Genomic DNA, 16,091 nt, shown 5'->3' with positions numbered 1-16,091 from the left:
CTCGCTCTCTCTCTCTCTCTCTCTCTCTCTCTCTCTCGCTCTCTCTCTCTCTCTCTCTCACACACACACACACACACAAACACACACAAACACACACACATACACACACATTAAAAATAAAATATTATTAAAAATAAAAATCTTTTTAAAAACACATTAGTTTAACAGGACATGTAACAAGAGAAAGAAACAAAGAAATACTACCAACCTGAATTTACTATTAAAGTCCATAAAAAGTCCCATAAAAAGTCCAGTTTTCTGGTCCATCTTGTAGATTACTGGACTCTTCAATGTCTTAGATGGCTTAATTCAGTAAAACCTCTCAATAGTATAGTAATAATTTTTTAATTATATCTATGAATTTATTAGGAAGAGAAATATAGATAGATCCATTACGTACCTTGTGAATAAGATCCAGAATTTCTTGGCTGCTTTCTAAAACACAAAACTGAAAAATGTGTCGCAGCATATCTGACAGGATAGGTATAAGCCAAGATGAAGAGTTCTGAAAACAAAAACAGATTCAAAGCTATGACATGTAGTTCCTGGAAGTTAGCTTGTAAGAACGAAAAGTCAAATAAGACAAACATTGTCATTAAAGACTATAAGCTTTATCAAAAAGATTCAACTCGTGATAAGCTTTGATAAGATCAAATAAGTATTGCAGTTATTATTGCAATGGCTTGAAAATTAAACAATCCTACAGGAAACTGGGGGTGGCTGTGGGGGGAGCTGGTTATCCTAACATCAAATTTCCCTCAGATAAATTGAAAGTACAAGCCCAAGCTGTAAACAGCAGTGTCATTACTTACATCATTTACGCATCACTGCTTTATTAGGAACTGGGAAATGCTCAGATCACTGCTGCTGTGCCCAGAGAGCAAAGCCTGAATTCTATGTATCAATAATGCAAGGTGCCGGAATAGTAGTACTGACTTCCTCTCTTACTCTCAGCTCAGTCTCTGGCAATCTAAACAGTTACCTAAAGACACCAAACTCCATCTCTAGAGAAAGATATCTGCCCTGTATTTATAACAAGTAAAATGTGCTATGACATATGCTAGCTGTCTCAGGTTACAGATGCTGATGAATATATGTTCCAAATATTCAAATCAAATTAGGAGGAAAGAATACATGGGTAGAAGCACAGAGGATACTTAGAGAAGTAAGACTATTTTTCATGATTATGCATACACAACACAGGTTTATCAAGCCCATAGGTTGTATAATACCAAGGGTGAAGATTGTGTAACACCAAGGGTGAACCCTAATGGAAACTATTAACTTCAGTGGATGCAAATATATTAATAACAGCGAGTGCCTTATTTTTCCATACAGGGTGTTCACAGTGGGAGATGCTGTACACAGTGTGAAATTTATAGAACACTGTACTTTAGCTTCAGTTTTTCTCTCAAAACTGTTCTAAAAAACTAGACACGGTGTTGCATGCCTTTAATCTCAGTACTCCTGAGGCAGAGGTAGACAGATCTCTGTGAGATTGAGGCCAACCTGTCTATATAGTGAGTTCCAGGACAGCCAGGACTGTTAGAAAATTCCTGTCAGGGGTGGAGGAGGGGTGCATAGTTTCATGCTGGGGACATAGTTTGTGCTAGAATGCTTGCCTTACATGTGTGAACCCCTGGGTTAAGTCCACAGTACTATGACAAAGAAAGACAATGTTTCACATGTGTTACAACACTAAGATTATCACTGTACACCTATTAGGATGGCCTATAGCGGGAGCACCCATGACATTATACACTGGCCAGATGTGAAGCATTTATTATTGAAGAGACAAAAATGGTACTTCTACTCTGAAAGACAACTTATAAGTTTCTTACAAAACTAACCATACTCTTATAGTATAGTCTAGTACTTAGGCTCCTTAATATCTGCCCACAGAAAAGAAAATATTCTTCTACACAAAAACCTATACTTTATTAAGTCTTATGTATGTACTACCAAAACTTGAAGGTAGCAGTGGTATCCTTCAATCAGTAAATGAATAAATTAGGGTACAACGAGACAATAACAGCATAAGACAGCCTTAAAAATGACCTATCAAGACATGGACAGACAGTAACTTAGGCATATCACAAAGTAATGACAAGGTTCCACAGTGGGTGACTCCAACTCGACATATGCAAACCTATGCGGACAGTGAAAGACCAGTGACGATTACGAGAGGCTGGCAAGGTGAGGAGCGAAGAGAGGGACAAGGGGGACTTTCAGCATTGAAAATAACTTTATAATATAATGGTAGACACATGTCTTTACACATTTGACAGTAACATATCCTTTCTTAAAATCTTCTAGCTTTATGGGCAAAACAAAAAAAAAAGTTGGTAATCAGAAAAAGAGTAAACAATAGAGCCATCTTTACAAGGATATACTGAGTTATAGTGACATTTACCCTCTAAGTTATGGTCAATTACTGAAGGTGCCAGTTGGGCATGTCGGGAATTGACACAAGGAACATGGTAACAAGGATCACAGGCATTTGGCTCACTTTCTCACTCTGTACTTAAGCTTACTTCACATTTAAAAGTTGGAAAACAATCTACTTCTTTGTCAAATTTAGGTGACAAAGAAGTTTAGAGATAAACAGCTTATCTCTGTGAATTTGGGAGTTTAATTTTGATCATCAGTTCTCTCATCTTCAAACTATAAATAGTAATAGCTACCTCCTTGAGAGTGCTTGTCAGAGATCCTAGCATAAAATGAACCCCAGCAATATCTCAGAGAATTGTTCCTTTAAGTATCATTTCTATATCACAGAATATAAGATTTCTAATTATAAAGTATGACAAAAGTATGTTTTACTCTCTATGTAATTATTTGTATTTGTGTAGAATTAACATTTCCAAAGTCCTCTCTTTTATATTATCTCACTTGATCCATAACTACAAGAAACTCTGCAAAAGGATTTTAATTTAAAAAAATGTGTATGGGTGTTCTGCCTGAATGTATGTCTGTTTACCACTTTGGTGCCTGGTGTAGAGAGACACCAGAAGATTGTTGGATCCCCTGAATCGGGAGTTACAGGTGTTTGTGAGTCTCCATGTGGTTTCTGGGAAATAAACTCCAGTCCTCTGGAAGAGTCAGTGCTTTTACTTGCTGAACCATCTCTGACCACAGGAGTTGTGGTATGTGTGTTTAGGAGGATGGGGGTTGGGGGGATTCTCTTAACAATTTGTTTTAATTTTTATGTGTATAAATGTTTTGCTTTCATATCTGCATATCTATCATGTGCATGCTGTATAAGGAATTTAAAGAAAGAATGCTAGAACTCAGAGCTTGTGTCTAAGATCTTTACATTATTATATGCTGAATGTGTTACAGCAGCAATATAAGCTTTAACTGACTGTTCTTCATGTTTTGTCTGTTACTATGCTAAGAATCCTGACTAATAAACCAATGCTAGCACAGGAGCAAACACAAGGGAAGCAGAAAAGAGAGGTAAGTTTAAATTAATCGTAGGCTTTACTGTCACATCGAGGATCTTGGGGCCAAATGTGCTCAGAACATTTCTAATTTTAGGATAATAAAGAGGTTGGTTGCATGCACTGTACATTACATAACCCCATATAGACTCTAAAGAAACACTTAAATAAAATGTTATTTTTATGAATAGGTACATGTATGGGACAAAAGACTATAAACAGCTTTTCAGAATGGTTTGCTGCCAAATGATTAATTCACAAAATTTACAAAAAGCTTTAAATTTCAAAACTGTAAGCAAATAATTTTTTTAAAAAAAAAATTCAGGCAAAGGATCATGTAATTTTCCCCCCCCGAGACAAGGTTTCTCTGTATAGCCCTGGATGTCCTGGAACTCACTCTGTAGATCAGGCTGGCCTCGAACTCAGAAATCCACCTGCCTCTGCCTCCCAAGTGCTGGGACTAAAGGCATGTGCCACCACTGCCCGACAGGGATCATGCAATTTTCACAAAACTATAATAAGTATAGTTTATAAGTAATTCCCAGGTAGTCTGTGAAGAATACAATTTTCAAATGCCATCAAATGGGGATTACTATGACAGTTTTTTGATGTTACTGGGAACACAAGATTATAATTAAGTTTTCACTACATAGTAATTTTATGCAAACAACAGTTTAGATTTAAAGGGGGTTGCATGAGATAATTTATCAGGTAAATGTGCTAGAGCCTACCTGGTAAAAGGAAAGAGTCATGTCCTACAAGTTTCCCCTAACCTTCATGAGTGTGTCACATCCACATATAGAAAACTAGATACATGAATGAATGAATGAATGAATGAATGAATGAATGAATGAAGAATGAATATAAAACAAAAATCAAAGGGCTGAGGAGAAAGCACAGTCAGCAAAATGTTCACCAGAGTCTGATACCCAGAATCCACACTGAAAAAGAAGAAAGGCAGGGTGGAGTGGTAGTGGCTGCACAGGCAGGAGAGAAGATTGTCAGGGTGAGGGAGTGGCACACACCTCTAAACCCAACACTCGGGAGGCAGACAGAAGCAGATCTGAGTTCCAGGACAGCCTGGTCTACAGAGTGAGTCTACAGCCAAAGCTACTCAGAGAAACCCTGACTCAATAGAGGAAAGGAAAAAAAAAAACAACAACAAAAACTGGGGCTAGGAATGGAGAGCTGGCTCACTGGTTAAGAGCATTTGCTGCACTCGTAGAGGACCAAGGTTCAGTTCCCAGTGTCTACATCAGATGGTTCACAACCTCTGTAACTCCAACTCCAGGGATCGTCTGGCCTCTGGAGCACCAGACACACATGGTGCACATAATAAATGTATGCAAGCATTCTGATCTTTTGAGATATAGCAAAAAATGAGGCAATGATCTGGTCTGTCTTATATAATTTACAGAAGTTTTGAGATTACTATTTATAATTATCAGTTCTTACCTGGTCCTGTGTTGATAACAATGTAAAGAGAGTCTCCAATGCTGCTCTTCGAACTGAAGATATAGTGTGATGGAAAAATGGCCAGACACGAGGAACTAAAACTGTGAGTGACTGCTGAATACTAATGAAGAAGAAACAAATTAATCTTATTCATTCTCACTTCAAACTCCATGGGTACATTCTCTAATACACATGTTGCATGGACCTTATCATGTTGATATGGCTTTTTAATAAATTAAAAAAAGATCCAATTTTCATGAGCATTCACTTACTCTCAAAAGTGTTATTATAATGAAAAAAAAAAAAACAGAAAAATTTAGCCAATAAAGGGTAGAGACTTAATATTAGGTTTCTCTATAGCACTAATTCTATAATTACCCTCATCAAGTTAGAACTTTCCAATATATTTGCGCTTTTCTTCCCAGAAAATGGGGCATATATCCTAGCTACACAATCAGGTCCGCATAACTGCTTTCCATCCGAGGGTGAACCTCAATGCGAGGCTAATCATAATTTATATTCGTCTTTCCAGCCACCTCAAATGGCAAGAAATGAAGAGGCAATAGTAGTTTTGAAATTTATTATCCCAGTTTAGCATTTACTATATTAGGAAGACTCACGTTTCTTCCTTCTCAGATAAGATTTTAAATGGAGGAAGATACAAAGCCAAATCTAGGCTAACTTGAATCATAGTACTTCTGCCATATTCAAGAGCCATTTTTTTAAAGGCACCTCAAATTAGGAAGTCATTTGTAAGTAGCATTTGAACTATATCTTTCAATAGAAAAAAGGCAGAAACAAAACACCAACCGTCCTTGTCATCCATGCCTCCCCTCCTCCCAGGAGCTACCTTCAATGCTATTTTCATCACCTCCAAGTAGGACTTCCTGTGTTTATTTTTATAAGTTCATTTTAAAAGTTCCAATTTTAATACATGCACACACAGACATAAGAGAAATTCAGAATACATAAATCATGACATTAAAGACTTGTTAATAGTGTAATTGTTCATGCACAAGACATGCTGCATTTCTTCTTGCATAAGCTGCAAAGTATCCGCCAATTACCACGACATATAAAGCAATATTTATTTATGTTTATTTATTTATTTATTTATTTGGTTTTTTGAGAGGGTTTCTTTGTGTAGCCCTGGCTGTCCTGGAACTAGCTCTGTATCCCAGGCTGGACTCAACACTCACAGATCTGCCTGCCTCTGCCTCCAAGTGCCGGGATTAAAGGAATGTGCCACCATTGCACAGCTGAAGCATTTTTTCTAATCAGGCAATTTTGAAACAAAAAGGATGGAAAACTACATTATTTCACATTGGATTATCAGATATTTTACTACACTGTATAAGTTTCTTACATTATCTAAGTTTACATTATCTAAGTTTAAGTATTTCATTATTCTATATATTTGGATGGTCTGCCTGCGTGTATGTCCATGCATAACATGCACTCAGTGCACTGAATGCCCTGGAGCTAGAATTACAGGTGGCCCTGAGCTGTCATGCCCGGCATCTGGATCCTCTGGAAGAACAACCAGTGCTCCTACCTAGTGAGATCTCTCTAGCTCTGGATTTAGTTTTCTTGGTACCACCTACTAAGGTCTACAGGCTAAATAAATCTACAGACTTCTCTTTACTTCTTTTTTAAATGGAAGTTTTACTAGAACACATCCCTCTATACTGGCAGTTTTCTGGTTAGAGTAACACAGTGGAACAGTTTCATCCTCGACTGACTTACAACCCAAAAATGTTCAGTATTTAGGTTTTAAATTAGATTTACTTAAACCTCTGGCTTGAAGAAATTTAAAACTCCTTTGACTTTACAGCTTAGGAGAATTGTCACATGAACCCACTTAGTCCCTGTGTATTGTATCTGTAATAGAAGTTGTCAAAGTGAGAAGCCCTACATATGCACTGCCGCTTACTTTGCTGCCTTCTGTAGGCACTCACTTGCTGTTCCTACTTGCATACTGTTCCACCAGCCTAAATATTGCACTAAATATTACTGGTTGGTAATATATAAACAATATGCTTTTCGTATGTTTGAATTTCACTGAAATATTCATTCATACAGCCAGAAGTTGCTTTAAAACCATAACCCCACTAGGCTAGAACTATAATTTCCTCACTCATTTACAAAGCTGTGTGACATTTCTTTTGCATCTTTGTGGATACTATTTTTTTTTCTGTTTTTTTGTTTTGTTTAGTTTTGTTTTTTTGAGACAGGATTTCTCTGTATAGCCCAGGCTGTCCTGGAACTCAGTCTGTAGACCAGGCTGGCCTCGAACTCAGAAATCTGCCTGCCTCTACCTCCCAAGTGCTGGGACTAAAGGAGTGCGCCACCACTGGCCGGCTGTGGATACTATTAATAGAAACAGTTAACAGAATTCTGGAATGTCGCACAGATGGGACACTCCTGAGCCTCATACCAGTGTTAGAACTGAAAAGCTGTAACAGTCTAAACAATTAGTGTTTCCGTCTTCATTAAATCCTGTCTTTAAATTTTATAGTTCATCATTACCTGTTATCTTTCTGTAGTAATTACTGAAATTAAGGACAAGAACTGAAGAAATAAACACTACACAGAAAAAAATTCATAGAAAGGGAAAATCTTGTGAAATATAAAATGGATGTCAAATTTTAAAAATCTGTATTATGGGGCCAGCACTGTAGATAATATAAAATGACTCATTTTAAGGTAAATGATTTTAAAGTATCTATTTTAGATCCACAAGATAATAAACTATAAAACTATAACCCGAAGTAAGAAAAAGAACTACTTTAGGTTTCATTACCTGTGTGTGCAGTGCTGGAACTCTAGGCTTTGTTTGTATTAGGCAGACAATCTCTCACTAAGCTCTGATCCCAGCTCCTAAAATATCCTTTCTTGTCCCAAATGTCTTATTATTTTTTTCCTTTTCTTTTTTTAAATTGAGAGGCTCCAGGAAAGACATCAAGCAGCCATGTGGGCGCTAGGAATTGAACTTGAGTCCTTTGCAAGAGCAACTCATGATCTTAATCACTCAGCCATTTCTCTAGCCCTGTCTCAAATGTGCTAGTAGCTAGAATAAAGAAGGACTAAACTTCCCAAGAAAAAGTGGTGTATTCAACTTACAGCACTGTTCTTTAAAGGTGCTAAAACAGTCTAAGTTTAATCATCTGGAAAGATATATAAAGGATTATTATTCTATACCTCTAATAAGAAATAATTACCTGCATTGCTGGACCTGAGGGTAAGTTAACATAGATGAAAGGAGAGTCATAATACTATTTGTTGAAGCTGTTAGATCATCTAATTCCAGAAGAGAATCCCATAAGGTATTTATAATGGAGGGTACCTGTAAGATCAGTTTTTAAGAAAAGTTACTGATTTCACATAACAAATTTTATAAATCCTGCCAAATTATATCCCAAGGATCACTATGAGTCAACAGCATACATAATGAATTCGGACAATGTCAGCTTTAAGGAACATCAAGGAGAAAATACCATTTGTCACTAACAATTCTCTCATTCTCTTCACTTCCTCTCTAATCAAATTTTTACTGGACAAGATAATTTCAGGGAATTTTAAGTGATGTCAACAATCATATAAATACAAGATTAGTTTTTGAGCTCATAAAATAATGCTGACTGCACTTTTAACTTCACATTCTGGATTTGATAAAATGTGAATTGTAGCTAAATTTTAATAGTCTCAAAATGAGATCAGCTATAATGCTAAATCAAAACAGACTTCACATCTCTAAACATAAGGGACGAAATCAGAGAGAAATAGCTCTTTCCTTTTCAAGGAAATTCTCTGTGTACTAAGTACACAAAGGGAATTAGACAACACACAATTCACTGTTCCCAAAGACAACATATAATCAAGATTGCATGCATCAGAGGGATGTTAGAGACAAGAAAATTTCTATAAAAGGTGTAGATAAAATAAAATGTTCTTCCTTCTATTCCATATGCAAACATAAACATGCTCTATAGGAAGTAAATGCCAAACGACTTTTCGACTACCTTTTGTGTCTGAAGGTAGACAAGACTTTCTACTACAGGAACTAAAGATGCTGCAGCAACAGCTCGAACATCATCATCAAGGTCCTGGAGTCCTTCTATTATTCGAGTTAGAACTTTAGGCAATAAAGTATTAATCACATCCTGTAAAATAGTACATCAGAACATACTAATTTTCTATGGTATAATTACTGTGCTCAAACACATCTAATAACTTTGAACTACATTCCAATATTTATATATTTGAAAAGAAATAATTCAAAAACAGAATAGGCAAATTAGCATAAGACTGCGTAAACAATTCCACTTGAGAAAGAACCCAAATATTTCTGGATGTAACTTAAAATACCAGAACAGGTCTTAGTAAGTCTATAAATGCTGTGTGTGAACACAAATACACAAATATGTCACTGTCAAGACCCTCAGTTTGCATTTTTTTTCTTCAATACCACTGACAAGGAGATATGAAAGAGACGAGAAGGAAAAACCACATCCTTCCGCTTCTCCTTACTGTAGTGTAATCTCTTCATTTTTCCCACTAAAGCCAGCTGCTTTGGGCTACTCCTGTGATCATATTCTAGGACTCTCATTAAGAGAAACTGGGTAGTAAAACAATTTTCTCTGCAAACATGAAGACCTGAGTTCGAATTCCCAACACTCACACACCCACCCACATTGGTTTTTAAAGCCAGGCATAGTTGTGTGTGCCTATCATGCCATTATTATTGGTGAGAGACAAAGGGCTTCAAAGAGCTTGATGGCTAGACAGTCTAGTCAAAGAGGAAAGTAAGCTTCCAGTTCAGTAAGAAACCCTGTCATGCATTAACGTGAAGAGTGATGACTCTAGTATCTCTGTGGTAAGTCAGCACATCAGAGACACTTTCTCATCTGTGTTCACTGATACAGTATTCACAATATCCAAGATACAGACAGACCTGGCCTATCAACACATGAATGAGTGAAGAAAATGTGTTACACATACAAGAAAGAAAAAACTTATTCAGCTATAAAGAAGAATGTAAGTGTGACTTCTGCAGGAAGATGGACCACAAAGGTGGCAAAAAGAAGCCCCCTGAAACAGCCCAAGAAACAAGCCAAAAATGTGAATGTCAGAAATAAAAATAATAGCAGAAGAATCTCATGGAGCTAAAATAATAGCTGAATACATGGGAAGGGCCCCTTAGCCAGAGACGGAATTACAAAGTCTGACAAAACGTAAGGTGTTCCTTGTACCTAAGACGATGATGGCCCACTTCAATTCCTATCTAAACGTCTCAATTCCCCGGCAGAATGTCTTTTTGCCACCTACAGCCAGAATAAAATGTTCTCCTGGAGCCTGTTATACACTGTAATAAACTTTTTTTTTTAATTTATTTATTGTATGTAAATACACTGTAGCTGTCTTCAGACACCCCATAAGAGGGCATCAGATCTCATTATGGATGGTTGTGAGCCACCATGTGGTTGCTGGGATTTGAACTCATGACCTCCGGAAGACCAGTCAGTGCTCTTAACCACTGAGCCATCTCACCAGCCCCATGTAATAAACTTTTAAAGTAAAAATACATATGAAAATTTCAAAATGAGACCCAATTCTTTGGACATTAACAAAAAATTAATTTAAAAATTATAAAAACAAAAGAGAAAAATGCTTCTCAAGAGATGAGTCAGTTTATTGTCAGAAGACTGATAAAAAATAAATTTTTTAAAAAATTAGTCTTATAGGAGAAATAAGTCTTTTTCAGGAAAGAACATGTCACTTGGTTCTTTAATATACATACATAAAAGTAACATCATATGAACTGAGCAGATTATAGTTAGGAATATATGTATATACACATATAGGGATGTGGTAACAATGAAAAAAAAGGTCATGAATTTGAAAGAGAGCAAGGAGGGGTGTGTGGGAAGTCTTGGAGGGAGGAGAAAGAAGGGAGAATGCTGTAATTATAATATCAAAACAACTTTTAAAAAAATTAGTCTTATTATGAAATAGGTACAGCTTTTCAAATACTAACAAGGCATCTTCCATCCCGGGTTTTATAGACGCTACAAGACAGGAAAGGTTGTGTCTGAAGAGCTGATATGTGGGTTGCAGTGACTAAAAGAGCAAAGAAAAGCAAGAACAAAGAAGAAAGGGTAAACTAAGTAGAGAGCTTGGGTCTATGAGCAGAAACCACAAGGGAATGTTTTATTGCTGGCAGTTTAAAGCAACAAAAGAAAAAGACAACCTTAGAAGTAACTTCAAAAGGCTTTTCTGAGATGGGAAGGGAAGCTCCATTCTTAGATTAGTGATTAAGAGAACAGAGACGCTAATCTAGAGCAATAAATAGGACAATCTTTTAAGCGCCAGCCAGTGTTAGACAGTTTACAAAGTATTCAGGAAATTACTTACACACTGGTAAGAAAAGGTTCAGTCCTGGTTTCTTTATAGGTCCTCATTTATCTCATTATTCCTTTTTTTCTTCTTTTTCTTTCTTTTCTTTTCTAAAACATGGTCTCATGTGTATCCCAAGAAAAAATTTACCTAGCTAAGGATGACCTTGAACTTCTGATCCTTCTGCTCACAGGTTTGACGGTAAGAATTACAGGCCTAGGCACCATGCCTCACCTGCTTTTATCATTTTAGCACTCAATTTTGTGTAAAGAAAAAAAAATTATGGGTCATAAATTAAAAAGGCTTTTGTGAGTAAACCTAGGAACCCAATTGCTAGCCACGGCATGCTAGAGTATCTCAACATTTTCAGTAAGCTACAGAGAAAACATTAATGCTGATCAGTAGGTTATTTACATGTATATGTATATATGCATGCATGTATGCTTGTGTTTTTTCCAGGATGAAGTCCCGACAATGGAACAAACACTGGATTATAAAACACTCCATTAAAAAAAAAAAAGATGCCAGGCAGTGGTGGTGCACGCCTTTAATCCCAGTACTTAGGAGGCAGAGGCAGGTGGATTTCTGAGTTCGAGGCCTGCCTGGTCTAAGAGTGAGTTCCGGGACAGCCAGAGCTACACAGAGAAACCCTGTCTTGGGAAAAAAAAAAAAAAAAAAAAGATGTCATATGGTTTTGACTTCTGGTATTAACCCTAGTTTTACAAACTTAAACAAGGCTTCTAACTGTTTAGAACTCGTTTCCCTATGTGAAATGGGAAAGGAGTTTTTCTGTTTTTCTCAGCCTTCTTATAAAGGACAAAGAAAAACATTGGTGAATAATGTAAAAAAGTACATGGCTGTATAGACTGCTTGCTTTGATCCATGCTGTATGTTTCCTGTCTATATCTTCTGAATATAGATCTCCTTTATAACTTGTCTCACAGACCTAAGACCATGTAGTCAATATTTAAATGAATTTAAACAATTTAAGTACTATGAAATACACTGAATGAGTTGCAACAATGTAACTAACATCTTTTGACTTCTCTGTAAATTCTAGGGCACTTTCTCAAGAAGGCAAGCTTGAGCCTGGCATGATGACACACACCTGTAATCTTAGAACCCACAAGGAAAAGAAAAGGCAAAGGCAAAATAATCTCTGCAATTTTTAGGCCTGCCCAATCTGTATAGCAAGTTCCAGGCTAGCTGGAAATACATAAGGAAACGATAAAACACAGGATCAAACAAGCAATCAAGCATACCCATCACAGCAGCACAACAAACAAAACAGCCAAAAGGGAAAAATCCCTTTCAAAAACTGAGTTAGTTACCTGACGAACTGCCAAAGCATATTTTATTCCCAGAAGACCACCATGTCTAACTTCCCACTGTTCTTGTGTCAATAATTTCAGCAGCACATCCACTGTCTTATGAACTCCTGTTTCGTTCATGTGCTTTAAAACCACACCTAATGTTTGAGCACAAGTTTCACGAACTGGCGCTACAACCTTCAGAATAGAAAGGAGTTACATATGCAGAAAATTTACTGATGTAGAATTTACAATTTGGGCAAAGCCTCACTGAGATGATACTTACTTCATCAGAAACAAAGTCTCCAAATCTGTCCAATGCAAAAACACAAAGGAGTCTAATGACTAAGTCTTCCAACCACTCTTGATGCTGCTGAATCATCTATTAAAATACAATCATTTTAACAATAGGTAAAAATCAACTCTGTACGAGGGAGAGAGGGGAGGTGTTAAGTCCAAAATTGGGGAGATGAAAAATACACACACACACACACACATAAATATTGGGGCATATTATCTTAGTAAAATGAACAGTTATCAAACCATGTAAGAGTTTTATATACCATCTTTAAAAGTAACCATGTCCTCTTTGATAATTATACTCAGAAACCCTACATCAAAATTCTTGGTTCCTATTATGTTCCTGTATTCTTAAAAAAAAAAGAAAACAGAAAAACAAACAAACAAACAAACAAAAAACCCTAACTATAGGCTGGGCATTCAGAAGGCAGAGGCAGAGAGATCTCTGTGAGTTCCAGGCTAGAAAGGTACACAGGGAATTCCAAGCCAGCCATAGCTAAACAGTAACACTATCTCAAAACATCCCACACCTCCAAGAAAACGAAAGAAAAAGAATTACTTAAGGTTTCTCTGTATCGAATCTTCTGCTATCTATGCTATTTCCAGTGTTTCTTACTACATTAATGTTGCTAGTAACCAGTATTCTTTTATTTATCTTATTCTCTACTGCATAATCCTGCTCAAATGCTCTTCTTTCTACAATTTTTTCACTCTAGTGTTTCTGAAGATCTGTTCTCTAAACTCGTTTTGACAATAAACTTAATTTTTTTTTACCTATTCATAGTTGTTGTTCTTACTCACCTTGCATTCCAACTTTGTTACATAACTTTTTTTTTACTTCCCCCTAAATAGGAAAAAAAGAGACCAACTACTAAATTAAATCATAGTTTTAATATACTTACCTCTTCTAAAGTGCTGTCTCCCATTTTACCACCACTTTTCCCATGAGCTTTAAGAATTTCTCTGAGTCCAGTACCTGCCCCATGTCGAACCTAAAAAAACACAAGAAGCAAACATCAGGTGTCAAATATTTAAATAAGCTAAGTTCAACTTTTCTTTAATATGAAAATGTTTTAGTCAGCGTTGATGTTACAGAAACATCTATTAAAGCATAATCATGTGCCTCTGTCAGTCTTTCAAGCAAGATTTTACTTTGTAACCCTAACTGAGCTGAAAGCTACTATGTATACAAGATTGGCTAAGAACTTACAAAAACTAGCCCGGCTCTACTTCCCTAGTGCTGAGACTAAAGGTGTGTGTCACCACACCTGGCCAATAATCATGTTTTTAAATAACATGCATTTTGTACTGTGATACAAAGAAAGTAAAATAAACAGTACCTTTATTAATTTTACAAACTTTTTAGTTACGTGGAAGGTTTTCAAAGGTGAGCAACAAAACAGTTATTCTCCAACTCTAGGATATAAATCCACCTGGCTTTCACTCCCATCCCTAGTCTCTACTTGGACTCAGAACTAAACAAACAGAAAGGGAAAGAAATGTTTCTGTATAGCCCAAATACCAATATTTTAGAAGTACATATATTAAAAAAAAAAGTAGTCAGGTACCAAAAGAGGAGAATTCACACAAATTGTCTAATGACTAGTGCTTTCTTATATCTGGTGGATCAATCAGCACTATCAGAGATGAGGATATGCTCTTACATGTTATATAAAAGGGAAGAAAAGCCTGTACTATATATTATAGTCATTTATTTAAAACTCTCTCTGAGCTAAGATTTACTTATTCATAGAAGGTACTCACAGCAAGATCTACCTACTCCTCTTTCTTTTCCTCTCTCCTTTTTTTTTTCATTCTGAGGATCACACCCAGGCAGGATCTCATACATACTAAGCAAAGCGCTATACAAATGAACTAGACCCAAAGCAGATTTGTGTAGGAGAGTGGTTCTGATGCTTCAATCAGGAATCTGCATGGCCCTACATTGTGGTCCTTATCCCCAATTGGTTCTTGATCAATCAATAAAGACGCCAGCAGCCAATTGCTGGGTGGGAAGAAAGAGGCAGGACTTCCAGTTCCTGCAGGCTAGGAGAGAGGAAAGGGCAGGAAGAGGAGAATCGATATACTTGGGGGAGAGAGATGGAACAGACTCAGAACTGCAAGGGAGATCTTCCAAAATGTAGGTAGAAAGGGAAAGTGATCCCTTTCGGAAGGCAGCCCGAAAACATCTTGGGCAGCAAGACCAATGGGCTTCATAGAAGATAGCAGGGCAACTAAGATGAAGGCAGATTTAGAGGTGTTGAGCTAGCAGTGGGAGGCTTGGAAGAGCCCAGCCACTGAGCCAGTGAGGCAGGTTAACAATGAGCTAATGTGTGCATGTCTTTCATCCATGGATCCAAAAGAACCTGGGCAGGTGGCTGGTAGCACAGTCCACCCAGGAACATTAAAGCAGAGTAGACAAAACTACATACTACAGGTTTGTTTGTTTAATTCAAGGGCCAACTAAAGGTTTGGGATAACCAACCAATAATTTGATCAGAAGCTTCGTTTTTATCTTTTCTACATGCTGGGATGTTTGAAATTTTCTTTGAAGAAATACTTTGGAAAATTAACTTGGAAACTGGTTTGAAAACTACTACTCTATCTACAGCTACACTATCCAAGTTTTTTGGGAGTGGGTAGGAGGGTTGATCTTGAGGTTTGAGCCCAGGTGTATGCTTCTATACATCTAGTTCCTGAAATTACTTTCCTGGTAAACCAAAACTGCCTACTGCAGGCATAATATAGCAGTGAACACTTGTAATTCCAGAATTTAGGAAGATGAGTTAGGAATACCACAAGTTCAAGGCCAGTGTGGACTACTATGAGACTGCCATCCTATTCCCCAAAAGCTGTCCATTTTCAATGAAAAAGAATGATTTTTACTGTCTATGAGAAAAATACAAGTTTTAACAGTAGCCAAAAGAATAAGAAATGAACAATTTGCTTCAGAATGTAGTATAAAGAAAAAAAGTTTTTAAGGAAAAAAATCTAAACTTCTACTTAGAAGTGGCATACACTTTTAATCCGAGCACCCAGGAGGCAAAGACAGAACAATCTCTGTGAGTCCAAGGCCAGCCAGATCTACATAATGAGTTCCAGGCCAGCCAGTTAAATGGTGACATGAGACCCTGTCTCAAACCCTTCCATCAAGAAGGGGGGCGGGGGGGGGGGGGAGAGGCCGGGC

At 37.0% G+C, this 16,091-nt stretch overlaps 1 protein-coding gene across 1 annotated transcript in view; it reads right to left on the bottom strand.

The window, feature by feature from the left end:
* Btaf1 (B-TFIID TATA-box binding protein associated factor 1) overlaps positions 1–16,091 on the bottom strand; it is an 88,595-nt gene that overhangs the window by 37,871 nt on the left and 34,633 nt on the right. Inside the window, exons 9-15 of the mRNA XM_028773478.1 lie at positions 13,807–13,896; positions 12,891–12,986; positions 12,626–12,802; positions 8,921–9,061; positions 8,120–8,244; positions 4,899–5,019; positions 401–505 (exon numbers count right to left, since the gene is read on the bottom strand). Coding sequence (XP_028629311.1) covers positions 401–505; positions 4,899–5,019; positions 8,120–8,244; positions 8,921–9,061; positions 12,626–12,802; positions 12,891–12,986; positions 13,807–13,896 — 855 coding nt within the window. The remainder of the gene's footprint in view (positions 1–400; positions 506–4,898; positions 5,020–8,119; positions 8,245–8,920; positions 9,062–12,625; positions 12,803–12,890; positions 12,987–13,806; positions 13,897–16,091) is intronic.

The sequence above is a fragment of the Grammomys surdaster genome, unplaced genomic scaffold, assembly GCF_004785775.1.
Source record: "Grammomys surdaster isolate TR1022 unplaced genomic scaffold, NIH_TR_1.0 229, whole genome shotgun sequence".
Lineage (NCBI taxonomy): Eukaryota > Metazoa > Chordata > Mammalia > Rodentia > Muridae > Grammomys > Grammomys surdaster.
This window is presented reverse-complemented; position numbering and strand designations above follow the sequence as displayed.